The 26374-nt window shown below is 49.0% G+C and overlaps 10 protein-coding genes across 10 annotated transcripts; 6 read left to right on the plus strand and 4 right to left on the minus strand.

Annotated features, from left to right (window-relative positions):
* Positions 1-460: 460 nt before the first annotated feature.
* Positions 461-3235, plus strand: BT62DRAFT_990382 (G-alpha-domain-containing protein; the record flags this gene model as incomplete). Its single annotated transcript, XM_043190223.1, has 10 exons — positions 461-719; positions 955-1048; positions 1105-1752; positions 1803-1855; positions 1908-2060; positions 2134-2189; positions 2246-2362; positions 2413-2617; positions 2678-2731; positions 2792-3235. The coding sequence occupies 10 exons, from the start codon at positions 461-463 to the stop codon at positions 2839-2841; spliced, it is 1689 nt and encodes a 562-aa protein (XP_043045537.1). The 3' UTR covers positions 2842-3235.
* BT62DRAFT_881857 (uncharacterized protein) lies at positions 3216-4062 on the minus strand (the record flags this gene model as incomplete). Its single annotated transcript, XM_043182685.1, has 5 exons — positions 3216-3437; positions 3500-3578; positions 3644-3731; positions 3782-3831; positions 3884-4062. The coding sequence occupies 5 exons, from the start codon at positions 4060-4062 to the stop codon at positions 3216-3218; spliced, it is 618 nt and encodes a 205-aa protein (XP_043045538.1).
* A 172-nt stretch (positions 4063-4234) lies between these two features.
* BT62DRAFT_960033 (eukaryotic translation initiation factor SUI1 family protein) lies at positions 4235-6532 on the minus strand. The gene is made up of 6 exons (XM_043188528.1): positions 6288-6532; positions 6064-6241; positions 5127-6012; positions 4797-5075; positions 4595-4743; positions 4235-4544 (listed from the first exon to the last, which is right to left on the minus strand). The coding sequence occupies exons 1-6, from the start codon at positions 6462-6464 to the stop codon at positions 4399-4401; spliced, it is 1815 nt and encodes a 604-aa protein (XP_043045539.1). The 5' UTR covers positions 6465-6532; the 3' UTR covers positions 4235-4398.
* Positions 6533-6874: 342 nt separating this feature from the next.
* On the plus strand, positions 6875-10174 carry BT62DRAFT_926252 (uncharacterized protein). The gene is made up of 6 exons (XM_043184987.1): positions 6875-7086; positions 7139-7207; positions 7257-8036; positions 8091-8429; positions 8483-8656; positions 8704-10174. The coding sequence occupies exons 1-6, from the start codon at positions 7038-7040 to the stop codon at positions 9927-9929; spliced, it is 2637 nt and encodes an 878-aa protein (XP_043045540.1). The 5' UTR covers positions 6875-7037; the 3' UTR covers positions 9930-10174.
* Positions 10175-10669: 495 nt separating this feature from the next.
* Positions 10670-12722, plus strand: BT62DRAFT_277894 (uncharacterized protein). Its single transcript, XM_043180347.1, has 5 exons — positions 10670-10881; positions 10945-11028; positions 11091-12345; positions 12404-12521; positions 12618-12722. Exons 1-5 carry the CDS (start codon positions 10842-10844, stop codon positions 12633-12635), a joined length of 1515 nt encoding a protein of 504 aa, XP_043045541.1. The 5' UTR covers positions 10670-10841; the 3' UTR covers positions 12636-12722.
* Positions 12723-14410: 1688 nt separating this feature from the next.
* On the plus strand, positions 14411-15802 carry BT62DRAFT_882130 (HCP-like protein; the record flags this gene model as incomplete). Its single annotated transcript, XM_043182693.1, has 3 exons — positions 14411-15301; positions 15352-15557; positions 15613-15802. The coding sequence occupies 3 exons, from the start codon at positions 14411-14413 to the stop codon at positions 15800-15802; spliced, it is 1287 nt and encodes a 428-aa protein (XP_043045542.1).
* Positions 15803-16088: 286 nt separating this feature from the next.
* On the plus strand, positions 16089-20158 carry BT62DRAFT_882147 (ARM repeat-containing protein; the record flags this gene model as incomplete). Its single annotated transcript, XM_043182695.1, has 18 exons — positions 16089-16201; positions 16280-16331; positions 16383-16472; positions 16529-16600; positions 16653-16874; positions 16931-17155; positions 17207-17515; positions 17570-17668; positions 17725-17986; positions 18039-18201; positions 18263-18483; positions 18538-18818; positions 18874-19146; positions 19199-19460; positions 19521-19550; positions 19623-19759; positions 19813-19980; positions 20036-20158. The coding sequence occupies 18 exons, from the start codon at positions 16089-16091 to the stop codon at positions 20156-20158; spliced, it is 3102 nt and encodes a 1033-aa protein (XP_043045543.1).
* Positions 20159-20194: 36 nt separating this feature from the next.
* Positions 20195-21852, minus strand: BT62DRAFT_990386 (uncharacterized protein). Its single transcript, XM_043190224.1, has 2 exons — positions 21648-21852; positions 20195-21595 (listed from the first exon to the last, which is right to left on the minus strand). Exons 1-2 carry the CDS (start codon positions 21836-21838, stop codon positions 20302-20304), a joined length of 1485 nt encoding a protein of 494 aa, XP_043045544.1. The 5' UTR covers positions 21839-21852; the 3' UTR covers positions 20195-20301.
* A 619-nt stretch (positions 21853-22471) lies between these two features.
* BT62DRAFT_915802 (uncharacterized protein) lies at positions 22472-23966 on the minus strand (the record flags this gene model as incomplete). The annotated part of the gene is made up of 3 exons (XM_043183966.1): positions 22472-22588; positions 22644-23849; positions 23907-23966. 3 exons carry the CDS (start codon positions 23964-23966, stop codon positions 22472-22474), a joined length of 1383 nt encoding a protein of 460 aa, XP_043045545.1.
* A 1027-nt stretch (positions 23967-24993) lies between these two features.
* Positions 24994-25415, plus strand: BT62DRAFT_278255 (uncharacterized protein). Its single transcript, XM_043180349.1, has one exon. The coding sequence runs from the start codon at positions 25082-25084 to the stop codon at positions 25307-25309; it is 228 nt and encodes a 75-aa protein (XP_043045546.1). The 5' UTR covers positions 24994-25081; the 3' UTR covers positions 25310-25415.
* Positions 25416-26374: the final 959 nt, after the last annotated feature.

Below are 26374 nucleotides of genomic sequence, written 5' to 3' on the forward strand. Positions count from 1 at the left end.
GCGCCACAACTCGTGCAGGAACTGCTAGCCTTCATACTACCACGTAGTACTAGCAAGAACGTGAACCAGAGCATCGTGTACTGAGCCCTTCTTTGCACCATCCTCATATAGCTAGCGTCGGCAAATATGGAGATGCTTACGGAACCCAACTGCGTACTGAGGGAAAAAATGGTGACCCTAGATAGTACCGGTGGTAGGATCATGTTAAAATGTTACCCAGGCGACGAACACACCAATGAGAACTTTTAGGAGTTTATTTATTTATTTTCACGGCTGGGTTATAATAAGAAAACCTGGATTAGGCAAATTAACGATCCTTCCAAAGAAATCTGGGTATTCAAGATCGGTAGATTCTGTTTAGCTCCTTCTAGGTCGCTTCTCTACTTAGAAAGCCTCGAAATCCGCCACACCATTCTTGTCCACAAACCACCACCATCCCCTCGCCTTGACGCTGCCCACCATGGCGAAGAACAGAACAGAAGTTCCGAACCGTCGACGCTCGCTCTCCGATCCCCTGGCAGCGGCTTTGTTGCCTCCAGCGAACGAGACGCCCGCCGAGAAGGAGCTCAGACTAAAGAGGGAGACAGAGGCCAAGCAGGTCAGTGACCACATCGACGAGATGATCAGGCAGGAGCGAATACATCGCAAGAAGACGCGGGCGGAGGTGAATGTGCTACTCTTGGGACAGTCTGAGTCGGGGAAAAGCACGACGCTTAAGCGTAAGTACTGCCTATTCCATATTTTTCCATGCAATCTCCTGGTTCCAGTGGCTCTCGACATAATGTCTAGCGTGTGTACGTGTTCTTTACTGTTGCGATGGTTCTACTCTCGCCGACGGTCAATGGGCCAACGGGCCAACGGAATCTACTTCCGCCGGATGAAAGTCACGATGTCGATGAGCCCTGGGCGGGATAGAGCGTCGAGCTCGTATGCCATCACTAACGCTTGCGCTAGAATTCCAATTACTACACACTCCAGCCGCATTTCATGCCGAACGAATTGCCTGGCGCGCGGTCATCTACCTCAATCTTGTGCGCTCAGTCAAAAGGTACGATGCGTGGCTTTCGCGACTGATACTTCATTTTTCACCATGTGTTAACACAGGATACTAGATGCGTTATCGCCTGAAAGTGACATCGTTGTCGACGACCACGACGATGTTGACTCCCTTGAGACGGCTTCTGTTATCATCTCATCGAACGGGCGTCCGCCGTCGGCAATATCAGGCACGAAAGTACCCAATTACGAGATATATCGGAGTCGGCTGGAACCTTTGACCGAGTTGGAAGAACGACTGATCCGCCTTCTTTCTTGTCCAGATGAGGATGAGGCAACGCACCTCGCCTGGCAGACCTTTCCAAATGGCTCCCCCTCGCCCAGTTATCCTGCAACTAGCAATAGCCGGCCCGCACCTACGATTGCTATACCGCAGATCAAACCGTCTGTGTCGTCCCCGGTGTCGCCGGTGGGTGACATCAGTCCTGGTGGCTCTAGTGGGTCACAGCCATCCAAGGCCAAGGAGGTTTCCGTACATACGTCTACCAACTGGAAGAAGGCTTTCGCCTTAGGTGGTAAGTCCAAGAGCCCGAAAAGTGCGCATTCTGGGGAGATTGAGGGGTGGTGGGAAGATCCCGAAGACCCTGTTCATGCCCTGAACGCTTGTGCGCCGGCGATGCAAGAGCTTTGGAAAGATCCTAAGGTACGGCAGAGGCTACAAGAAAAGCGACTACGATTGGAGGAGAGTAGTGGATTGTACGTGCTTTCTTCTTGTCAACGTATCTTTTAGATTGACCGTTCGTCAGCTACCTCGATGAAATTCCCAGAATAACTGCGAAGAAATATATACCTACTGACGGTACGCGTATTCCATGCGCGAAAACGATCGAGATGAATTAACTGGTCCGCAGCCGATGTGCTCAAGGCCCGATTAAAGACGATGGGCGTTGTGGAACACACATTCCTCATCCAATCCGGGAGTAACCGCGGTGTTGAATGGCGGATATATGACGTTGGTGGAGCCAGAAACCAACGACAAGCGTGGGCACCTTATTTTGAGGACGGTCAGTTTGTCATCTGTTCGCCATATGCTTTCTCATCTCGTAACCAACTGACATCCGATTTATCGGTTTACAGTGAACGCCATAATATTTCTCGCGCCAATCTCGGCCTTCGACCAAGTTTTGACAGAGGTGCGTGGACATTCATCAGGAAGCTTCTTTGCCGAACTCTTTCCATCTGGACGTAGGATCCACGAGTTAACAGACTTGAAGATTCGCTATTATTGTGGCAGGCCGTGACCTCCAATAAGCTGTTGGCCAAAGTCAACATAGTACTATTTTTGAACAAATGTGATCTTCTGCTGGTGTGTGGAACCTTACTGTGGGTTAATACCTGACGGATAACAATTCCTAGGGCAAACTTGAAGCCGGCGTAAGATTAAACCATCATATGACATCCTACGGCGACAGACCTAATGACTACGATTCCGTGTCGAAATGCAGGTCTCCGTTCTTCGTACGGAATTCACTGTGGTCTAACGACTTCTTCATAGATTTCCGTAACAAATTTGGTGCCATCCATCATTCGGCCACTCCAAATAAGGAACGGGAGCTGTATAGTAAGTTCCGACCACTGAGGTACTGATTAGTGATTCCTCATGATTGCTTGCCTTTTGCAGTACATTTTACTGCCGTCACAGACACACGTCGTACGGCTACTATAATATCGACCGGTGAGTCGCTCGGACTTGTCGGAAAATTCTATACTTGTGTGCTCACGGGACGCTTGTCAGTGCGGGACATCATTATCAAGGGCAATCTCAGGAACCTCAAACTTGTATGAGATTCCTTGTTCTTCGCAAACCGCGGATATTTCCCCCCTACTAGTCGTGGAACGAATCGTCGCAATTCATTTCACCTTTCACAAACTCGTTAACTTCCCTTGCATAAATCACACACCAAGGCTCGATGTCTGTCTGTAGTATCCTACTTCTCTGTCGCATTTGTCGCTTTTATTCGCATGTCCGGAATTCTGAGTTTATGCTTTATGTCCATGCATACATATAATATGTTACAACGACTGCACATTTATATCCATTTTGTAATTACTTCGAGATACCTTGCATTGTTTACCATAATCACAAGTCAGGACAAATGAAAAAGTAAAAATACCAGGTCTATTAGGGAGGTCCTAGACTGCGTCCATAGAATAATTAATCAATCACCTTTCCGGCGCGGACCGGTGTCGTACAAACCACTATCGCTTTCCCAATTCTCTGCTGCACTGTCGGTTGCGGATCTTCCTGAGCACTTCTGGTATATGTCTGATATGCCAAGCACATGGGCAACTGTAGCACACATGTTCGACATGGCACCTACAGCTCCCAAAGCTAATCGCACCAGAGGAGCCAAAGGCGGAACGACCAACGACATGAGGTCCTGATAGGGATTCGATAGGAGATGTCAGTCATCTTGGCATTGAAAGGAAGAATTTTCTTTACATCAGGATGGTAAAAGTCTTCTTGGAACGCGATATAGTAAAGCCTATCAACTTCCTTGAGTGTTAAACGAACAACGAGGCTACAGAGAGAATATATTATACTCTTTTAGCCACGCAGCATGGTGCACGTACAAGCGAAGCTTACCGCGAAGGGGCGGGCTTAAATGGTGATAGTCGAATGTGGAAAGACTGCACCACATCCAAGATGAGTATCCCTTGCGGTTTGTCGTATACTATCGCTCCATCAGAAAAACTCCGCCTCCTGTGACGGCTCGCCGCTTACCGATGCTCTTCACATCCAGGTCAATTTTAGGGGACATCACGCGGTACCACCTGACCTTGAGTCAGACGAGGACAGAAGAAGGGGGACCCTGGAGCAACGAACTGATATAACCCAAGAATCCGCTCCCGCGAGCCTGGCCCCGGGCGCACTGCACATAACGGATGTCGGAATCCAGCATCAGGCGTAAAGTATCGTTGAATACCGTCCTGCTGTATTTCCGGTGCTACAGCAGTCGTAATCAGCGACACGACGGATGATATTTCGTCTGCCGGGTGCTCCATCGTCGTGGAACTATTTCGATCACGGATGAGGGAATCATGACGTCATTGGGGAATTCTTTTTTTTTGGCAAATATTTCAATCTCGATTATTATAGCAAGATCAATTACCCATGGCTTATTCCGAGATTTTTTTTTTGTCTCCAGATCTCAAAGAGATTTACTTGAAGGGAAGAGAAATCTGGGCCTTTGCCTGGCCAAGTCGCTGGACTTCTTATTTCAAGCCACCGCTACCGAAAGACTTGCAGGAAGAGTCTCGTCTTCATACAGAAGCCCCAGCGCTTCGAGAAGAGATAGTACTTCGACAGGTTACCTACCATATACTTCTGTGTTTGATATATTATTTCTTACCTGCCGCCTCTTTCACTTCTATCCACCTTTTAGGGACACCCTTTCCAACAAGATAGTCCGTAACTGCCTTGGACTGTTTACCCTGGACGAGAACTTCCGAGCCGGCATTGGCTCCTTTACCTTGGATCGGCGTGACTGAACAACAGCATCAGCCCTGCTTGTGAGAAAAAGAGCATTGTATGCACCAGACGTCGCCCCTGCACAAGTTTTCCTCAGTTCATCAGCCATCTCATCAGCATTGATCAAGAAAGGCTCGAATCCTGTTATGAACGTCGACGCTTTTCGTCCTTGTCTGATCTTGGTAGCAACATGGATCGGTACCAAATTCCCTTTTCTGAAAGAATGAATGAGCGGTTGCAGACGCTTAACAAACGGTAGAATTCTTACTTGACGACGAGATCTTTCCCTTCCGCGCGAATCTCGTACCAGCTTTGCATCCGTTCCAACACTTTCTTGTATAGGTCGTTCCGTCTCATAAAGTCGTGGGACTGTTGGGGCTCCGGTTCTTTACCCTTCTTTGATGAGGGTGCTTTGGCCACAACACATGAGCGGAGGAGATCATCAAGGTTGATGTATGCCTGATCGTATTGGTTTACGATATCCTTCGACGTGATGTAGTTGTTCAGCAACGCACGAATCTCGGGGATTGAGTAGAGATCTGACGTACTGCAATACACTTTAGTCCAGTCTGACAACCATTAAATATATCAAGTTCACCTCGCGCCCATGACTTTGAATAATTCAGCACTGGCCAGATGAGGTTTCCACAGTTCGCGGACATTCAGTTCGTGGTGGGCGAGAGCTTCCCTCTCTTGTTCCTCCTCTTCTCGCTGGGCCTTCCTTGCTGCCTTGAGCTCCAGGTCTCTAAGGGTAACGAAAGGTTTATGTTGCTGTACGGAGGGATGACTTCCATTGACAGCCGTCACGACGGCTTCGTTCTGCTGAGCGTGCTTCTGAGGAGCCTTGGTAGCCAGAAGCGAGGCTTTCTCCGCCACTTTGAGGAACGCGGTGAACGATTTATGGGTCGAGGCCTTGATGGTGACATCTTCGGGATTTGGTTCTCCGTTCGGACATGTGGATGGAGATAGTACCAGCGCTGGGAAGGCGGGACGATATGGAAGAATGTAGGTTGTATGGAAGGTGCTTAGTGGTATAGGGAAGGACGAAGGTGGTAGAGATTTCAGAGTTGTTTCGACGGCTTGCAAAAGCGACATGTGCAGAAGCATAGATACTTCTTCCCGTGTATATGTCGCTTCTTGCAGGTGGGGTTCTGAAGGTGGTGGCCCGTCGATAAGTGGTACAGATTGTTCCGGCTCGGGGGATTGCTCGTTATCTTCCTCTTTTATATCCGTATTCGACATTCCGATGGGAATAGGTTCTGCAAGATCTCTCTTGGATCCCATGTCCCATAGGTGATCCTTCCAGGCGTGAATGATCAGCGCAGCTTTGCCTTTCTCCTTGCCTCCTTCCTGAAGTTGGTCACTAGACACCGCCATTCGCCCAATGGCTAGAGGAGCAGACATCGTGGGGACATTATCCCGCCGCTCGAACTGACACACAGCGACTAGCTGTCCTTCGGCAAGCGATGAACTGTGATATATCACTACCATTCAAAATGATATAGAAATAGCAGGGAGACGACGTGATAACACACCTCCCGGGATCATCAGATCCGCGCCTCCGACCAATATTGGTATGACTGCAGCTGGCGTGCAGATAAATGGTAGCAGTTGAGGCTTCTTCCACAGCGTGTATATCGTCGGAATGAGCTCATCGGATCCTTTGCCAAGTGTCATCCATAGAGGATCGCCATCTGACGACAGGTAAGCGACCTAGGGCTACGTAAAGACCTGCAGAGACAACTAATGATGAACGTACCCCCGGCAAACCGAGATGGGTACTGAATTTTGCAGTCAAGATGCCCTCGGGAACGAGCAGGTCGCCATCTTCGGGCGGGACTGAAAAGGCTGTTAGGACGCGTTGCTTGAGTTTTCGTCTATCTGAGCTGCGAATAGGCGCAGAATTCTTGAATCCTCCGAGTGGCTTTTTGAACATGGAAGAAAGTGGTAGAGGGGGTGGTTGATCAGGCCGCCTCCCTTTTCTTGGCCGTCACGATATATTCGTCTTCACAAGGGCAAAGTCTTATATATCTCTCGAATGCAGCCGTATTCTATCAGCGTTTCGCAGCCTCGTTCACGACTTCATCAGCGTCGGCATTTACTTCTGTATCGGTCCCACGACAGATATCATAGTGTACTCCTCTGATTATTAAACAGTCATGCTGGAATTTGCATAGCGGCTCGATTGAGTCTTGCTCAATAGTTGCAAGACACAGATACTTATAATGTCAAAAAGCCGTTTATAGACTGTACCATATCAACGAAAAATGGACGAGGACAAGATGGTGTGCTGACGGTGCCGTTCATTTGGTAGCCAAATAAAATACAATAAAACCTTTTCAAATTCGATATTCTTCAACGTTATTGTTCTCAGCATCGGCGACACAATGGCAATCAGACCCAAGACAACAAGGCCCGACGCCGGGTCATGCGCTTTTTTTGGGATCCGTCGCGTCGTCATCGTTTCTTCTGCTCCTGCATCCACTGCCACCTTCACCTAGCTGAAGCCATGCTGGCTATTCCCATTTTTCTCTTCCTTTTCAGTAGCGCGTCTGTGGGTGGGTGGGTCTTCCGTCGTAGTCGATTTTTATGTCTGAAAAATTTCTCTAGTCGCGGCTTCCAACTCTTCTGTAGTTTGTATTGCGGGGCAATGTCTGCAGGGCACTTCCAACACTACTCGTGCGTCCCAAAGAATTTTCTGCTTTTTCTGTCACTAATTCTCGCCCAGTTGGCGTCACACTGTCTGCGGACGGAGAACCGACAAGTCTTCTATTACTTCCTGGCCAATATTCGGCAACGACGGACCCACAACTTTTACACGACATAATCACCTCTAAATCTGCATCTTTGTCTCCTTCACCGGGCTTTGAAAATTCATCCAAGTCCCTTAGTCTCCCTTTGAACGTAGCCCTCTCGTCTGGGATAGCCATTTACTCTGAATCCCTCTATTCCGGCTCCGTGGGGTTCACCGCTCTCCCATCAACTCCTGCATCCAATGCCACAACGTCCATCTCCGCAACATCACTGTCACTGTCGTCCAGTGTGTGGGCGGTAATTAATGTTGGAAACCATCGTGTGGTGTTTTGGGATTCGGTGCCAGACTTTGGGCAATTGCCTCTGTCTGGCTCACTTGCCCTTGCTGACCTTCAGTCATCTACGTGTTCTCCAAGTTGTTCGAGTTCAGGTGTGTGCTCTGCTGCGGGAAACTGTACTTGTCCAACTGGGTTTACGGGCGAGTCCTGCGAGTCCTGCGCGTCAGGCTTTTTTGGTTCTACTTGTCAGGCTTGTCCGTCTGATTGTACGAAATGTGATGAGGGTATTTCGGGGACCGGCAGGTGTTCGGTTGCACAAGTGTCTAATGCACCGTCGTCGTGCAATTGTATAAATGGTGAATGCGGATCTAATGGCGTATGCACCTGTACCGAAGGCTTCACGACGGCCAGTAATGGGACTGCCTGTGCGGCGTGTGCTTCTGGATTCTTCCTTACATCCGCGGGTGATTGCAAACGTGTGTATCAATTGTGTCTTTTGTTGTTCATTCACGTTCTGACTTCGAGCCTAGTCTGCCAGTTGGGTTGTTCTTCGTGTGTGGATACGACAGGTACCTGTCTTAAATGCGAAACTGGCTTTACTCAGGATGCGAACGATAAAACAAAGTGCGATGCACCTGAGTCGACAACGTCTTCGGGCACTGTGTGTCCTGACGGCAGTTTCAGCAGCGGGACGAGTTGTACTGTGTGTTCGTCCGCTTGTCAGACATGTACTGGCGCGACGTCGAACGATTGTACGCTTTGTGCCTCTGGTACCTATACGTTCAATGGCAGCTGCGTTTCTGCCTCCTCCACCGGGGTTTGCGAGGGCACGAGCCTCATTGCGGATAACAACAAGCATGTTTGCGATGGTCAGGTTATGTGCTATGTTGAAATTTACTTTTGATGCTAATGAAATCAATAGCCTGCGGCGCTAAATGTACTTCGTGTGAAATTCAGAACTTCACCACCGCTTCCACAGTTGACGAGCTGAAATGCACCGGCTGCATTCCTGGCTCTTTTCTTTCTGATGGCCAATGTATCGACAGCTGTCCTACTGGCACCTTTGTGTCTCCGAAGGATAATGTTACCTGTACTAGTGAGTCAATCATTTATCCACAATACAATTCGTTAACTCTTTGATAGGCTGTGATTCAACCTGTTCCACTTGTTCAGGATCGTCGACTTTTTGTTTGAGCTGCGTTAACAGTCTACTTGCCTCCGATGGCAGCTGTGTTAGCTCGTGTCCGTTCGGCACATTCTCATCCTCTGGCTCGTGCCTCACCTGTCATCCCGATTGTGCCACTTGCTCGGGATCGTCGTTCAATCAATGTTCCTCATGCTCTTCCAGTCGTCCCGTTCTTAACAACGGGCGATGTCTCCCTACCTGCAGCAAGGCCCAGTACTTCGACACCACATCTTCGTCCTGTGTATCATGTCATTCGACCTGCTCCACATGCTCTGGTCCTGATGAAGATGAATGTTTGTCATGTTCTAGTTCTGGTCAATATCTACGATTGGGCACCTGCGTAAATGCAAACTGTACCAGCTCGACAAGCATTATTTCTGGGCTAGGAGTCTGCCTGTCAGACCTTGTGCTGGTAGCTTCATCGACTAGTAGTTCAGGTAGTCCGGTGCCCTCAATCACGGGGATATCAGACCCTACCGTCGTGAGTACCACCACAAACAAGTTGACCTGGTGGCAAATCCTGCTCATGACACTGGGATGCGCATTCATATTCCTAGTCATCGTCTATTGCTGGCGCCGTCGAGCCCGCAAGCAACGAGCTAAACAGACTGCTTTATTTGCATCTGCAAAACAGCTGGACCGTCGTTCCAACTGGCGATGGCGACTTGTCAGGTTTGGAGAGAAGCTGTTCGGTCACTGGCGTAGTCATCGGGCCCAGCATTCTGATCCAGAGAGCGAGACGATCAAGCTTGTTCAGTTGCGTAACGCTGAAGAGGCACGACATCATGACGAGATTAATAAGCTCATCGGGTCCTACGCACATCCCACCTACGCTGACTCTCGGAATACGTCTTCTTCGGCAGTGCGTAGCCGCAATCCATCGAGGGCTGGCCATCGTACCCCAAACAACTCGAGTCGGCTCTCTGGACCTTCAATATACTCACAGGTCACTGGTATGCCAAGACAAACGCCAGAAGTCCGGCAGCCCGTGAAGAAGGAACATATGACGAGGTTTTCGGCGAGCACATTTAGTAATTCGCGGAACTCTCGCAATCGTGACTTGCTACCCCCGCCTCCGCGATCTGATGCACAGGCATATGCCCATGCCATTCGTGCGGATCCTGCAAATGATAGGCTCAAGCCAACTCATACTGGGGGTTCGCGAAATCCTTTCTGGAATTGATTGGCGAATGGACATATCTTTCGCATTAACAGACTGTCCTTACGTTTACACCTCTCTTTCATTCGGGACGGTAAATTATCTCCTCTACTCTTATATGTAGAACTCGTTCACTCCGTGGTTATGATATTTGATACTCCACCTGAATCCTTGTTTGATATCATCCTATACCCCATAGAATATCTGTAGCAATTAGTACTGGGGGTAGACACGATACATCTTTGAAATGACGATCTGTATGAAAACTGTGGCTTGGTGAAGACTGCCGGAGCGCTGCTACAGGTCCACCGATCGTCAGATACAGCATGCTCGACGAACTTATTCGACTCTATAGAGGCAGAGGCGTGGGAATCGGTTTTTTATACACTTGTGTTGAACCATCATTGTCTACTCAGCCAGCACCTCATGCTCATTTCGGAACTCTCTGGTAACACTGACAATCAATTCTGTTTAATGGACAATTTCATAATGATCGCTGTTGCCCTTCCTTACTATTCCTGTGTATGTGTTTCGATACGCTTCTTACTATTGCCTTGGGCCGACGGATTTTGCTGGCAACGAATCTCTTGACTGCTTCAACCCGGTTCCTTTGTTTTCTTGTTCGCTGTTACTTGAGAGGAGTCCAGAACTCATACCTGCTGAAAATGTGCTAAAAACCCAGTCTGATGGTCCGAATTCAAGTTGGGTCACCAACTGTTGATCTCTGTTTCGTTGTCAACTATGGTAGTGCAGCATATTGCAAAGACATAAGAATATTCCCATCTCTGCGGGAGGCGTCGATCACACGATGGTGTCTATGAAGACGTATTATCAGACTGATCTGCACTGGAATCGCATTCCGCATTCACTTCTCTCTCCTCCTTGACCTCTCTTCCTGTCACAACATTCTTAAAGGCCCACGCTATATCTTTGGAGATGCACCTGAGGAAAAATGAGTACTTCGAAGCTCGGGGCGGTGAGCTTTTACGTTAATTCGGCACCTTACTCGTATTCTCAAAAGCACTACCGCTCATGCCAGGTGGCTCAGTGATACACTCATTCGCCTTGCGGTCGGAATCATCTGGGAACAGTTTACTTACAGTTAATGGACGTGGTGAACTAGGTGCGTCCGCTTCAAATGTTTGGAAAGTAATACCGACGTTTAATATTCGGATTCCCGAACAGGAGCAGCGAGCAGTCTAACATCAAAGGCGGGGTTGAAAGCTGGCTCCTCTCCGTCAAATGGTGACAGTTGTAATCTAAGCCCCTCTGGTAGAGGCTCTTTCAACTTCTGTGCTAATCACAACGTTTCGGAGAAAAGAAACTTGACTACCGCCGGAATTTTGTTTAGCGATGGAGTCAAAGAAGACAGAGATAACATGGATATCGATTCCACCAGCGACGTACCGCAGGATAAAATATCGCCGACGATGATGAGATTCAAGGAGCTGTCGATATCGAAGGAGGTAAACGAAACCCATACGGATGCGACACCAACGTCAGAGATATCTCAAAAGTTGGTGGGTGGGCCCGCTAATCCATCCACTGGAAAAGAGAACAGTACTGGGTTGGATTCCCAAAACCGTGCACAATTCAACGGTGGTCAGCACCTGTTGCCTGATCACAACATCGACGATACTTCTGGCTACGGTTCTCTTGATTCCAATCGCATCGGTAGTGGGAGTACTGGTGTCGGGGATTTAGGTGCCAGGATGAATGTAAGTCCTCCGGTCCAGAATAATAACGATGACAAGAACTCGGCTCGCGATATAAAACTCAAAGATTCATTGGGTAATCAGGGTTCGCAGAGAAATGGAGGCATTGATCAATCTGGCCTCGACCCTCACACATCTCCCAGCGATTCTAGCAGCGATGTCCCAGGCCACAATGCAGGGAGTTCAGGCAATGCGAGAGGAATTGTCGATTCCATCATCTACCCACTTGTTGAGGACCTACCAAACGTCAACACTCTCGGTATCAGCGCTAACGGGATAGCATCTGAGGTTGCGGCAGGCATAGATCTGCGGAATACTGGGAACGATGGCCACGACTCAGGGCATGAAAGCGAAAGTCCAGGAGGGTACTCCAGCGACGGCGAGAAGACTCATCCTAGACATGGGTCATATGATAGGAATAATTCTCAGAATGGATCAGCGAGCGGTAGAGGTGGAAATAGTAACGAGGGTGGCGGAGGTCAAGATGGCCCTCCACATAACTCTTCGGCTTCATCTCCTCTGGTGACTCCAGCCACCATTCCACAACCCACCATCTCTCAGACGCGACCTGCTATCGCGTCGGCGTCCACTGTATCAGGTGACGGATTCTCTGCGAATACTAGTAGCTCTTCCCAACTTACAACTTCAATCTTGACGAGTCCCGAGTCTTCGACTTCTATAAAGACATTACCCGGTAGTGTGAATGGGACTAGTGCCATTGAAGGGTGCGTATCAGATATAATTTTTATGAACAAAAAATTGTATGCCGACATAATCTAATAGACCCTCGCCTCCGCTGTTGACCTTCATTTCGACGGACGCAAAAACATACACCAGCACGATCAGTGGAAGCCCCACTACCTCTCTCAGCATCTTCACAACCACAGGTACAACCACCATGGTCAGTCCTCCCGAAGCTGGAAATAACCTTCCTAACAAGTATGTGTTCATCTCTGAGCTTTTTCTGTTTCCTGAGATTTTTACTGTAGAACCCCAGCAAACTCGCACCGTTTGATTGGTGGAATTGTCGGGGGTATAATTGCCTTACTGACTCTCGTCGCCCTACCGTTATTCTTATTCGTTCGCAGACGACGTCGCTTGAGAATAGCGAGCAGTTTATTCGACCTTAATACGGAAAGATTCGCCGGCGTTGAATGCTCTGCTGAATCTGCTACAGCTTATCTTCCCATGGCAGCTCCTCGTCTGGTTTCTCCCACCGCGGTCAGGAGGAAACCTGTTCCTAAATATGAAGATGATGGAAACCATTGCGTTGAGGTCTCCGAGCCAAGGCCAACATCGCGAGATAATGTTAGAAATCGGTTTCAAGACGCTATCCTTGCCCCGCATGCTCGGGTGTCGATCATTTCTGACCCTTTTTCTGACCCCGTTCCTGTCCTTGAAGATCCCTTTCGCGATCCTGCTCCAGAGTCGAAACCTCCTCAGCTTGCTTCCCGCGATTTGGGGCCTAGCTCTCTTCTCATATCTCTCGAGGAGGGCATCGGTCACGGTTCAGAAAGGCTCTCGGGCACCAGTAGTGTCAATTCATAGGGCTGAGGTATGACAATTTAAGGAAGTTCATTTCAATTCGATCGCTAATTCCGATGCCAGTTCGGTGTTGCCGTATTATAATATGATATCTTTACGATATATTCGACTATCAGTGATACCTAGTGAATAAAAACTACCCGCAGAACTTTTCCCCAGCATGGTCGCTTGAGTAATACTCGATATAGAGATGCATGTACATACTTTGTAGTATTCTTTGCGTACGTTATTGTGTTGAGTCGTTTTCAACATTTGTACCAGGGAATGGCTACAGCATGCTGTTTAGACTACCCTTTCGGAACTGACATTAGCTGGCGTGGTAACGGTATCAACTGTTACCAATGGTTGGAGCTTTTAAGGTACAACTAGCCTGGAGCTCTTAATCGAAGTCATTGGTATTTCAAGTTCTTTCCTGGAAGACGACCGTATATATATCACTGATTGTAACGAGTAGCTAGGCGTCAGTTGGTATCCGTTACCGATCCTTTATAGACAACGTCAGGATTCAGGGAATGCTCGTTAAGACATGCCAATATGTAGTATGGTGACTAAGTCTTGGCAAAATCATTCTAGAAAATTTCGCTGGGCGAGGTGGGAGAACTATGTGGTTCTAGAAACCCAATCTTCCGGCGTGAGATAGAAATGGAATTTGTTTCTCGAAGCTGACGGGTGCGAGTGAGAAGAAAAGTTCAAAAAGCGGTTGTGGCACTGCTGTCAAGACTTTCATCAAAATTGAAAACATTCGAACACATCATCATCTATCTTCAATGCGTTGCTGGCATGCGCTGTAGAGCATTTTAGGTGCAGAATTGAGGGGTTGTGAATCAGAGTTGCACTGAAAAGCGGAAATTATGTTCAATTTTGTTCAAAGCGATTGTGCCAAAGTGACATGACCTAATTTGGGTGATGCCAACGACCCAGATCACGCCCTTGACCGGGATCCACCACCATCCCTCACCGCGGTTGGCGACGATGTACTCGACCCAGGAGCAGCAGCGACCGTCATCGCAGTACACACAGCCGGACCAACCGTCCCTGCAGACCGACAGTCAAACCGATTCCCCGTACAGCTCAGTACGGTCAAGAGCCACTTCTCAACAGCCTATACCACAGACCAACAGGGAGGTGCAAGAGTTTGCCGACGTTGATGATGAACACGAGTATACTCCTCCACAGGACCAGGACATGGATCTGGACGATTTCTACAATGGCGATAATAATAACAGTCATCCTCCTTCGACATATATGCCTGACCAATATGCTCCACGGTCCATTGCGACGCAGTCCATTCGTGCCTCCTCTCCTCCTCCAGGACCCCTTCTCGACCATTCACATCTTCGCCCCGGCAACCAAGCCGCCTTGCTATCCCATGAACGTACCCTTGAACTATACCGCGCAAACGCCAAGAAGACCCAGGATCCAGATCTCCAATTCGAATTTGCCGTTTTCATGATAGACGCCTCCAAATCCCTGCCGATACCAGAAAATATACCAGGAAACCTTCTACAGGTGGAGAAGGCGATGGAAAAACGTGAAGACCTCGTAAAGGAAGCGACTGGCTTGCTAAAACGCCTCGCGGATCGTGGTCATTCACCTTCACAATATTTCTTGGCAGACTGCTTCGCAAATGGCATTGGGACGACGAAGGGGAGGCAAGATTTCGATCGAGCATATCCTCTATTTGTTCTGGCTGCGAAGCATGGCCATGCAGATGCGGCTTACCGTGCCGGGACATGCTGCGAAAACGGCTGGGGATGCAGACGGGAGTCAGCAAAGGCAGTCACTTTTTTCCGGAAAGCTGCAGCAGCATTACATCCTGGTGCGATGTATCGGTTGGGTATTGCAGAGCTCAACGGGGAGCTCGGCTTGTCGCGAAGTCCAAAGGAAGGGGTCAAATGGCTAAAGAGGAGTGCGGAACAGGCTACGGCCGAGTTCCCTCATGCCTTGCATGAGTTGGCTTTGCTACACGAGCGGGGAATCGACAATGTGGTCTTCGTGGATTATGAATACTCTATCGAGCTTCTGGCACAAGCTGCTGAGCTCGGCTATGCGCCGAGCGCTTATCGACTAGGTGAATGCTACGAGTATGGGAAAAACGGTTGCCCGAGTGATCCTGCATTATCTATTCATTATTATGTGCGTACTTTCCCTTCGCTTAATCATCATCTTTCTGATGCGTCTCTCAGAACATTGCTGCACAACAAAATCATCGGGACGCTTGTTTTGCGCTAACCGCTTGGTATCTTGTCGGATCACCCGGTGTGTTACCCCAGTCAGACACAGAAGCATTTTTGTGGGCCCAAAAGGCAGCAGAAGCCGGCCTCGCTAAAGCTATGTATGCCGTCGGATACTTTACTGAAGTGGGAATAGGGACACAAGCCGATATGTCACAGTACGTATCCCTTTCTGACTACCTGTTGTTACCTTCTGACGTATAATCATCGTAGGGCTGTAACTTGGTACAAGAAAGCGGCAGAACTTGGTGATAAGCGAGCGTCACAACGGTTAAAGGGCCCTACGACTTCACCGATGCCTCAGCCCGGAGGTCCTGGCTCCGTTTTAAATCGCGGAGCCTTTGACCCGAGCGACATTGGTACCTCTGGCAAGGGGAAAGACAAGGAGTGCCTAATAATGTAAAGGAGGTAGTGTGTATGCGCTCATTTCCTTGGGACACTTAATTCCGGCGAACGTTGTGGTCATAATATTATGCCTTTGGGACCATTTCTAGATTAGTATAGTATACGTATCCCTACCGTAAATCCCTCATTTGTTCACGTTCGGGTGGATTGTTTAATTTTATTCCTGTTAGTATAGGACTTGTGCAGATTGACGCACAAGCCATATAATATTACTCCCACACGTGAACGCGCTCTTTATATCTATTTGTTCGCATTCCTGGTCGCGCCCTGACGCTTTTTGTACCATGGCCTCCACTACCCAGATTTCCGAATGCCTTGCTGCGACGCTGAGCCCGAATGCCAACGAGCGGATGTCTGCAGAGCTCAAGCTCATCGAGTATTTCTCAGAGCCAGGCGCGTTTTTATCGATTTGACGTGAAAATCTGACATCTGACCCGTTGGCACTTCTCGACAGGGACATCCCTGGCTTTATCAGAGCTCATCGCCTCTCCAAATGTCGATATGCCGCTACGCCAGATAAGTTGGCCGTGTTTTTCTTGTTTTTCGACGCGTCTTGATGGCTTTCTTGCTGGTCCAAGCACTCTGCGAGCATCGTCTTGAGGAAGTATGTAAGAGAGAGGTGGTCGCCGTTTTTCCAAGGATTTAAGGGGTTGCCACCTCCCCCGGAGGTGTGTCACTTACTCGTTTTTGCGCGTTGCAGTGACTGAGATCAAGGACTCACCAGATCAAAAGCCGAGTGCGACAAGCTGTATTCCGAGGCCTTTCAGACCCTAATCGAAAAATTCGGTCACTTTGTGTGCGTCTACGCCTGCTCTGATGACGGTGTGATTGAAAGACAATCCAATTAGGCTCACACTCTGACGTCCATTGCCAACTCCGATTGGCCTGATGAATATCCCGAGCTCTTGAATGACCTGATCAGCCTGCTATCATCGGGGTCTCCAGATTCTGTTCATGGAGCGATGCAAGTCTTTACCGAGTTTATCAAGGCAGATTTGACGGAGGATCAAATACTGCCCGTTTTACGAGACTTGCTGCCCTCCTTGCTCTCCATCTTGGGTGCCACTGAGGTAGGTACTTCATGGCGACAATCAGTGGCGCGGCCTCTAATATCATTTACACAAAGCAACATTTGCCTTTGACGCGCGCTAGGACGATTTCAGTGTTTCGCCAGTGTACGATATCATTATTTATGGTGAAGGATCAATATCCTCAGGCCGTAAAAGAAGCCATTGCTTCGGTCCTTCCTGTGTGGCTTGAGGCATTCAAAGTTCTTTTGAACATGGATCCTCAGCACGACGCCAATAGCTCCAACTGGGACGGTCTCGCTATTCGTATCCAAATATTCAAGGTGATGCTTGGTACCAGAAGTTTTTTCTTTCGAATATTAACTCTTTCTTAGACACTCGAAACTATCCACACGAGTTTTCCTAAAGCTCTGGTGCCGTACTTTGACGATCTTCTTAACGCCTCTATCGTTCATCTTAACCTGCTATATCCAACATTCGATCGATACTACCTCGTATCCAGCGACCCCATTCCTCCGTCTTCTGAAGATGACCCGATACATCTGTCTCACCTTTGTAGTTCTATCCTGGATTTTGTAGCTACCGTTATACGAGGGGGAAAGGCCAAACAGTGGTTTACACATGAACACTCAACTGCTTTAATTGCCGCAGTCTTCAATTACGCACAAATGACCGACGAAGATGTAAGTACCGGAGACCTTGTCTGTTATGTTATCTCAATATGTATTGTACGTCAGGAAGACACTTGGGGATCCAATGCTAATACATTTGTCGCACAAGAGGATGACGAAACTCAAGACTACAGCGTCCGGGTTGCCGGATTTGATCTGCTTGGAGTGGGTAGCCATTTTCTACAACGTAACCGCTAGCGCTGATGCAGCACTATTTTCAGGCAATCATTGACAGAGCCACTGTTCAAACTATCTCAACTTTCCACACTGTTATACAGCAAGTAATACAATCGTCGGGGCAGGCACGCAATGGCGGCAAAGAAGACTGGTGGCGGCCACTAGAGGCTGGTCTAGCTGCTATTGGGTCACAATCCGAGTCTATACAAGACTGTCTTGAAGATGAAGAAGACTCGGAGCGGCCCAAACCCATCGACATCGAGAATTTACTCCGGGATGTGATTCCCTCAATTCTAGGTCTTTCTGGTTCGTGGCATTAGTCCCCCCCCATGACTTTATTGCTTATCTTGTTTCATAGAATTCCCCTTTTTGCAAGGACGTGGTTTCGTCTTTGCAAGTCAATATGCCAAGCTGTTGCCCATACAGTTGGCCGGTCAATATATCGATGCGGCTGTACAGGTGATTGAGTCTAATGAAGGTAGCATCCCTGTTAAGATATCAGCGGTGAGAGCCGTCCACAAGTAGGTTTTTTTTATCATCGAAGTGACCTTGTTAGTGTTAATTTAATATTCTACTGCGTAGCTTCTGTAATGGCACGGATGATGCGGCATTGACGCCTTTCATGTCCCGTATTGCCAAAGATATGGGTCCGTTCCTACTGCACACATCCGAGGACACACTCTCCCTCGTTCTTGAAACTTTATCTGTCATTGTCGGCGTAGGTGAAGGTAAATGGATCACCCCAGAGTTGGCAGACTCCCTAGTTCTAGCCATTCTGGAAGTGTGGTCTAAGAATAACAAAGGTTCGGCAAAAGCTGATTGATTAAAAACTGATCTCAATCGGGCCCTTTTCATAGATCCTATCCTTCTGTCGATCTTTCCTGATATTCTGGAGTCATTAGCGTCAGCTTCTGCGCCTGCCATTTATGAAGTGGTCGTAAAGCAAGCGCTGCCTTCGTTATGTAACTCTATTTCATCTGCGTCTATTGACGAGTCGTGGATCACCAGTTCGGCCATTGACCTTGTCAACAGTCTCATCAATGGTTCGAAAAATGGACTCGGAGATGGCTTCTTCGCTCTTCTTGCTCCTCACCTATTCAAATGCCTTGGCGAGGCGGATGACCAGGATGTGTTACAAGTGGGTCTTCTCCATATGGCGCATGTCTCATATTCTAATAGCATCTTTACGGTAGAATGGAATCATTTGCCTGACGCTCATTGTCCGGAAAGACTGTAAACAATTATTGTCATGGTCCGACAATAATGGGCGCTCGGGGTTAGATTATGTATTAACGCTTGTTGCCAAAGTGCTACAGGGCGAGGATGAATCTGCCGGCCTGACCATTGGTGATCTGATTATTCATTTGCTCCGGAGAGCAGGCGATGCTGTCCTTCCGGTGCTACCTGACCTCCTCCAGGCTATGGTGAACCGTATGGATACAGCCAAAACGGCGTCATTTATCCAGGTACGTTCTCAATTCCAAGTCCGCTTTGAATCAAGCTGAATAGCATGGACAGAGTCTCGTCATCCCGTTCGCGTTCCTGATAACACATCAGCGGGATACGGTACTGTCTTTGCTTGAATCGACAAACGCCCAAGGCCGGCCGGGTTTGGAGGTCCTGATTCATACATGGTGCGAAAATGCGGAAACGTTTCAAGGTTTCTGGCCCTCACGGATCAGCACCATGGCTCTCTCGCAACTTTTCGTCTGTGAAAGGCCGACGCTTCAGAACCTCATGGTAAAGGGCGACCTTATCGTCAAGCCGGAGACGAGAAATGGTTAGTGTCTTCAGTCGTCGGTCCGTTGTGCTGATGTTCATCTTGTTTTCAATGACACAGTCATCATGACACGGTCACGTACAAGGACGAGTGCGCGCATTCTCCCTTCCTCCATCGGGACGACTTCCAGTGTAAATTTTGCTGACTCGTCACCTTCTGCAGCGCCCACGGAGTTCACGTCCATCGCCTTCCCCGTCAAAGCGCTCAAAATCATGATTCACGATCTCCAATCTAGCAGTGAATCAGCTACATTTGGGACCTCTGGCAGCAATCTACCAGATGCCGACGATGACGATGGTGTATGTGCTATGTCGTTTGCAGAGTCCCGGAAAGCGGTCTAACCCAAAAATAGGACGAGGACTGGAGTGATCAAGGGGATGGCAGCAAAAGGGACGCCGAGCTGCAATATCTGTCAGATCTCATCGGACCCAAGGGATTGGCATTCGACAATGATGATATATTCGAGGATAATGACGATGAAGATCTGAAGACTGATCCTATATCACAGATGGATATGCAGGTGGGTCTCTTTATTAATGGTTTCTCTCGGCAGCGCTGTACTGAATATATTTTAGGAACATCTCACTACTTTCCTGCGCGAATGCGCTTCGAGGAACACGTCCAATTTTTCTGCGCTGGTAGAACAATTAACTGCGGAGGAGATGGCGGTAGTCCAGGTGGTGGTTTCTCAGCAATAGATTCTCCAGAATATCTCACATAGATCTGCCAACTTTGTTTAAAAAATAATGCCTCTATGTATTCATGACTGCGATGATAAACAGATATATGCGTGCTCGATATTAATGTTACAGACTGATAATCAAAGTGAAGATGCTTTACTCTACATGGTATCTTTCCCCAGATCCCACTCTCTTACCGTTCCCCGTTTCTTGTATTCAATGTCCATGGCGCTCGTACTGCCGGAATTCCACCTGTCGCCTACAGCCTTTGAGGAAGATAGCTCCTTTTTGATCTGCTCCTTGCTTAAGCCCATCCGCTCCAGTCTCTTTTTCTCTTCTTTGTCCTCCCTTCTCACTCGGATGAGCTCAAGCATCGCGTCCCAACCCTCAAACTCAGCATTATCAATGAGCCCCGTAGCAGGGACTTTGGGTGCACTAAGAGGCGTGACATCCATGCGAGGATCATACGACTCCTCGAAATACTTGTCCATCTTTGACGGCAGCTGCACCGGGGGCTCCGGCGCAGGCGAAGCAGAAGGAGATATCGACATAGGCGAAGACAATGTCGACTCCACAGACGGAGAGCGAGTCTTCCGTCGCTTGAAAGGTGGTGTTAGGGATCTACGGCGACTTTCGCTCTCTTGTAACTTGGCAGCAATCGAAGGTGTTTTATCCTTCGAGGCTTTGAGCTTCTGCCGTAGTTCAGCTTCCTTGGACAGGTTACGCGAATCAAACCAGTTACGGGCATCAGAGGGTGATTGGTCGCGCGCGCGCGCTGACCGCGACGAAGACCGGGATTGTTTCTGCCTAGAATCTTCCCTTATTGACGAGGGACTGCAGGTACGAGAATGAGAGCTGCGCAGACGTCTCGACTTGGAATGATGGCGTCTGCGAGTATGTCTGCGTCTATGACCATCAGAAGACCACGACCTGCTTCGGGAACGGCGTGACGTGTGTCTTGTTGAACGGCGGGATCGATGGGAACGAGTCGTATGCCTAGAGTCGTAGTCGTCCTGATCGCTGGAGCTTCGACTGCGACTACGCCGTGACTTACGTCTCGGCTCGTCCCAACTGGCAGAATGGTGCCGTCTGCCACGATGCTCGTCGCGCGATGACGACCGCCGCCGTCGTCGTCGCCGGCTGTCCTCATCCAAATCGTCCCCATTCCATGTCTCCCATTCCCTGTGCTTCCTCTTTCTATCACCCGTCCGTCCATCCCATCTGTCCCAGCTCTCATTCTCAGCAGACTTCCGACCATCCATATTAGTCCGTCGGGCAGCAACCGCCTCCTCCGCACGCGCACGGCGTTGCTTCCTCTGTAACTCCTCCTTCTCCCTCTGTATCTCCTGAGCGGAAAGAGCCTGCGCTTTTAGAATGGTCTTGTTATGTTCGTCCGTGCTTCGAATGATAGAGGACAGGAATCGCTTGTTAGTCTTTGGGGCATTACTATCTGAACTGTAATTTTATGTCAATATTGAAGTCCCCGAACAAGGTTCTTACGACTCACAGTTGGCTGGAAAGGTAGGCGCGGATACCTTGTTGGCCGTACCGTTCAGCCCTCTTTTTGGCATCTTTAATCAACAGTTCGGCAACATGACGGTCCAAGTCTTCGTCAGTTACTGTAGACGACACAGAGGTGCCCATAGATGCCCTCACAAGGTTTGACACCACCGAGGATAGCGACGACGACGACGCCATCGTGAACGTTGACTCCTAAGTACAAAAGCAGCACCAATTCCAAGTGGTCGGTATTTGGCTTTATTTGTGAACTGTGGCAATTAACATCGACTGCCGATTTACAAGTCTTCAAACTCATAAGTATATTAAATTTAAATCTACCGAAGCACCGACAGTGCTAGTACTGTTCCGCTCAAAATGAAAGGGAATCAAGCTCTATGACTTATAATCCAGCCACCCGTAACTTCCATCCTGGCCAATCAGAAGGCGCGCTTGCCTTGGCACGCCATTTACCATCCCCCTTCAGCTAACGGGGATGACTTTAATGTATTGAATGATATCTCTACTTAGTACCTAACACTGGCTATAAGGGTAACAGCGAATAACTAAATTCATAATATACTAAGCTGATTGAGCGAGATCGTAGAATCCTCCCATGTATATATATGTACGCAAACATCATGCCTTTTGAGAATTATTGAATGATGAATGCAGTGGAGGTGAGCCAATAACAGGATATCAAAGGATGGTTAGAGGACAATGATGCGTGACTCGATACTTTTAAAAGATGATGATGCAGGTGATGTACAAGTGATGATGTATCGTTATGGTCATGAAAGGGCGTCGTGACACGGTCAAGGCAATATGCCATCCTTAGTGGAATGATACATGTGGACCGGAGGCATGGAAAGAAGATTGTGCGCGCATAACATATAGATTGGAAAGTGTTTTCCCGCGGGGATAAGTCTGCTGTTCGATTGGGTCACCTCGCTAAAAGAGAAAAAGAGATTAGAAAATGTGGCGTTTTCCATAGGACTAAGCGTACCATCCATGTACGGAACACCCTAATATCCGGCGTTATTCGAAGCTCAAGACCCCGGAAGGCGCAGGCCATCTGCAGGGATGGGAAGAGCGGGTGCTGTTCACCACCCCAAAGATGAACCGTGACAGCCTTGAGGGACTTCTGAGTCTTGACAGTCTCAATGACTGATTGCAGCGCAGTCATCTTGTTAAGCCCGAACGCGATGTGCTCCAGGCGTTCTGAGACCTTTTTGAAGAGCAGGGGTGATACGAGTGGTCGTTCCACACTGACCTGCCGTAAATGCGGGCAACGATGCAAGGAACGTGCCGTGTCTTGCCAACAGACAGGAAGCGAGACAGATTCCAGAGTGTTTCCGTGGGTGTCGACGAAATACTCGAGGAACTGCATGGACGGTTCTTGAGCGATGCCAAGCACACGGAGACTGCCGACAGAATGATGTAGTAGCCAATCCATGAAATCTAGTGACGGAAAGGTTTGGAAGTTCATGTGGAGCTCGCGGAGGGCGCAGGGGAAAGGGGGGAGGGTGTCAGAGGGTAGCTCTGGGGCATTGCCACTAAGAGCCAGAGACTTGAGCGATGGCCACACGGTGAGCAACTGGGAAATGGAATGGCTATTTTCGGACCAGTTAGAGAACTGGAGGGCGGAGAGGGCAGGACCGCATTGGAGAAGGGATAGGGTGCTCTCGTCAAAGGAAGGGGCAGGGCGTCGCATGCGAAGGGAGTCCGGAGAACCAATGATATCCTTGCCAGGTGACACAGAACCATACAGAGCCAAGTTTAGCTCGAACAGGTTCGGGCAGAGGACAACCGCCTGAGCAAATGACTGCTCGGCGATACCAAAAGGCTGGTTGTGATCCAGTATGACTCGCATCCGTACAACTGCTTGGCCAAGCATACGACCTTGTTCCGTGATGGGGTCGACTGCGTTCTGGAAGGAGAGACAAGCCGACTGGGTGCGCAGAGTAACGTTATGGAAGAGCAGCTTCTGAGCGGCTGCAGACCACTCCCTGCAGACGAGGGAACAGGCCTTGAGCAATGAATAGTCGATGTCGAAGGCCGCATCGTAGAACGCCATCTCCATAATAGTCATGACGATTTCCAGTGGCATGCGAGACTTGGGTGGACGCGACATGCACGGAGAAGGAGCGGTACGTGAAGACCTAGGAGAGTTGGCAAGGACGATATCGAAGGAGATGTCGTGTTCAAGAACCTAACACGAAATATAGTTAACGAGAGGAATATTGAAAAATATGAGGAGACGACTCACTCGTTGCTGAGCACCGGTGAAGATATTTAAGGTGGGGAGAAAGGCAAAACCCATACCCATGTCGGTAAGTCAGGTGTGAAGCAAGAAGGTAGTTAGTTCAAATCGTAGGGCAAGCCAAGGTCGGCCTAGGGAGCTGTAGGCAGAGGCGGAAGGCACGACACAGGGAAGAGGCCGCTTATATAGAAAGTGAACGACTCCTTGTCAGCGCAAGACAAGTACCGAATTGAGATTATGACCGTGAAACAACAAAAGGAAGAAGACGCCGCCGAAATCAGCCTATGAATAGATATGGATCGTTTTCGATCGTGTGAACTATCCAAATATCTGGGTCGAATATTCCCCTTTTGGACGTGCCACGGCGATCTATCCTACGAACCCAATCTCCGGCCACGCGCTGACTCCAAGTGGGCGACGAGGGCATTCAAGCGAGCAATCCATTTGCCACTGTCTATCCAGCATCCCCACCCCTTTCCCCCCAAATGTAGAGCCTCTGAAAACACGGATCTTACGTTTTTCATCCTTGCCGCTGTTTACGACATCCTCGACCAGTGCCGAGCCTCTAACTTGGGACGAACCTTAATGAACCGCATATTCTACTCAGAAAACACGCGCCCGGAAAAAAAAAAAAAAGGTGGCTTCTCTAATTACCGCCTTTTCCTGATTGGCTACTGAACCCTAAAACATATCATTCCGTCTTAAATCATCCCGAATTGGAATGTCATAACGACGGCGCGCCGAGGTTTCTACATTCTCCGTCCAGCTCAGATGATATCTCCATCCGTTCAGAGCCATCATGATTTTCCCGTCATGCACAGCTTTGTCCCTGTATTTCCTGTCCCACCCCGTCGGACGCATACCAATGGATTTCTATTCTCATTTTCCGGACTAGCCCCGTCTGCCACCGAGTTCTGCCACCGAACTCTAGATGGATCGATAAGTAGTAATTCCAAGGAACGACTACGAGGAATAACAGGGATCCCGCGATACTTTGCCGGATAGTCTAAAACTCCCATTGCCTTGGGGTCATCTCGTCCTTGTGCTGTTTATCACGACTCCCGACTCCCGACGTAATTGAGGCCTTCCTCTGACGATTGTGTCAGACTTTAACTTGAGGTTCCTCCTCCCAAGAGTAGTCATACCCTCCTTTATGCTCTTTTCCAGAGCCGTTCGTACGGATGTGGCGCATTCTGTGCGTTCCACTTGGAATCTTGGGGTCGACCTTTATCCAACTATTATTTGTCCTTCTTGTCAGCGCATCTGTCCTCGAAAAGGTACAATGCACCCGGGCCTCGCAACCAGTCTGTCGTCGTTGTCAACATGTTTCTCACAGACGGGTTCTGACGGATGGAAACTTTGCAAAGTCAGCCCACCCTGGATCTGAAATTCCAGGTCGGTCCCGGTAGTTGTCTAGCATCATGTCGTTCGTACCTTTCATTACCCTTTCTCTTCCTTAGATAGACGTGTGCATCCATCTAAACCTTTTGACATTTGAATACGCTGACTCGACGTGTATCATCCCATGCTGTGACAAAGTGCGGCCCCACCGCGGTCCGCCACATTCGCTAAGATACTATTGCAGTGACCAAACTTCGACAGAGGCCATAGCTTCCACCATTCCATACTGTTCACTACTTCCACAGCTAATAACTAAGGTATTTCTCTCTGCGAGTGCACAGAGGAATAGTGCGCCACCGCCTCTAGAACCTCTACGCCGGGGAATCATATCCGTGTATTGGTTCCAAGTTCCTTACCGGAGGACGAATACCCTATCATTGTTCCCTGTATACCTAGGGGTCTTTATCACATTTTGGGGTGTGAGCGAAGAACTCGGAGCAGACTGCACTTTGTGAGAAACTGAGCACCAGCGATGCGGCTCCAAACTCAAAGCTAGACCTGAGAGCATGGTACAGAATTCCACTGCGATCATGCCTTCCTCCGTGAACCGAATAAACGTGGCGCAAGAAAGCCCCAAGTGCCTCAGTGCCTGTATCAAATTCCACACTCGACTGGTCCTTCATACAGGGCGACAGCAAAAAAAGACACGATCATTATCTTTGACAAGAGAAGTGTGCCTAAGGATGCTGTTGGTCGTATCCGAAAGATAAACTCACGAGCACCAGTGGGAGTCCACTCTCGTTAATGGAGAGAATTTGTCTGCACCCGAGTCACCGATGACTGGCCGGAAATCGAAGACGAGAAAATACAGCTTTGCGCGGGTTCGATAACCGCTCGTCTCGGCGTCCCTGCGAGCTCTGTGCAGTTTGTGCGCCCGACGGACTCGGTGCCCCGCAGTGCTCAGAGACTAGAACTCGGACTAGAAGGCCACGCACAGACGCCGTTTCAACAACCTGACATTATTTTCCACGACAATTGGGTGGCGTTGGAGCGATGAGAGGAAGGGGGCCGCCGGGAGAAATCAACAGCTGGCGATTCTATGTCTGCCGACGGTTCAAGGAAAAGCACTGAAC

The sequence above is a fragment of the Guyanagaster necrorhizus genome, assembly GCF_019112545.1.
Source record: "Guyanagaster necrorhizus MCA 3950 unplaced genomic scaffold BT62scaffold_2, whole genome shotgun sequence".
Classification (NCBI taxonomy): Eukaryota; Fungi; Basidiomycota; class Agaricomycetes; order Agaricales; family Physalacriaceae; genus Guyanagaster; species Guyanagaster necrorhizus.

Coding starts and splice junctions, on each gene's coding strand:
- BT62DRAFT_960033 (XM_043188528.1), bottom strand. CDS start 6,464: ATGTTCAAAAAGCCACTCGGAGGATTCAAGAATTCTGCGCCTATTCGC. Junction 6,242..6,287: donor CCCATCTCGGTTTGCCGGGG/GTACGTTCATCA, acceptor ACGTAGCCCTAG/GTCGCTTACCTGTCGTCAGA. Junction 5,076..5,126: donor TTCAAAGTCATGGGCGCGAG/GTGAACTTGATA, acceptor AGTGTATTGCAG/TACGTCAGATCTCTACTCAA.
- BT62DRAFT_990386 (XM_043190224.1), bottom strand. CDS start 21,838: ATGGCGTCGTCGTCGTCGCTATCCTCGGTGGTGTCAAACCTTGTGAGG. Junction 21,596..21,647: donor GCCTACCTTTCCAGCCAACT/GTGAGTCGTAAG, acceptor ATAAAATTACAG/TTCAGATAGTAATGCCCCAA.
- BT62DRAFT_277894 (XM_043180347.1), top strand. CDS start 10,842: ATGCACCTGAGGAAAAATGAGTACTTCGAAGCTCGGGGCG. Junction 11,029..11,090: donor TAATGGACGTGGTGAACTAG/GTGCGTCCGCTT, acceptor ATTCCCGAACAG/GAGCAGCGAGCAGTCTAACA. Junction 12,346..12,403: donor GGGACTAGTGCCATTGAAGG/GTGCGTATCAGA, acceptor ATAATCTAATAG/ACCCTCGCCTCCGCTGTTGA.
- BT62DRAFT_926252 (XM_043184987.1), top strand. CDS start 7,038: ATGCTGGCTATTCCCATTTTTCTCTTCCTTTTCAGTAGCGCGTCTGTG. Junction 7,208..7,256: donor GGGCACTTCCAACACTACTC/GTGCGTCCCAAA, acceptor ATTCTCGCCCAG/TTGGCGTCACACTGTCTGCG. Junction 8,657..8,703: donor GGATAATGTTACCTGTACTA/GTGAGTCAATCA, acceptor ACTCTTTGATAG/GCTGTGATTCAACCTGTTCC.
- BT62DRAFT_278255 (XM_043180349.1), top strand. CDS start 25,082: ATGTGGCGCATTCTGTGCGTTCCACTTGGAATCTTGGGGTCGACCTTT.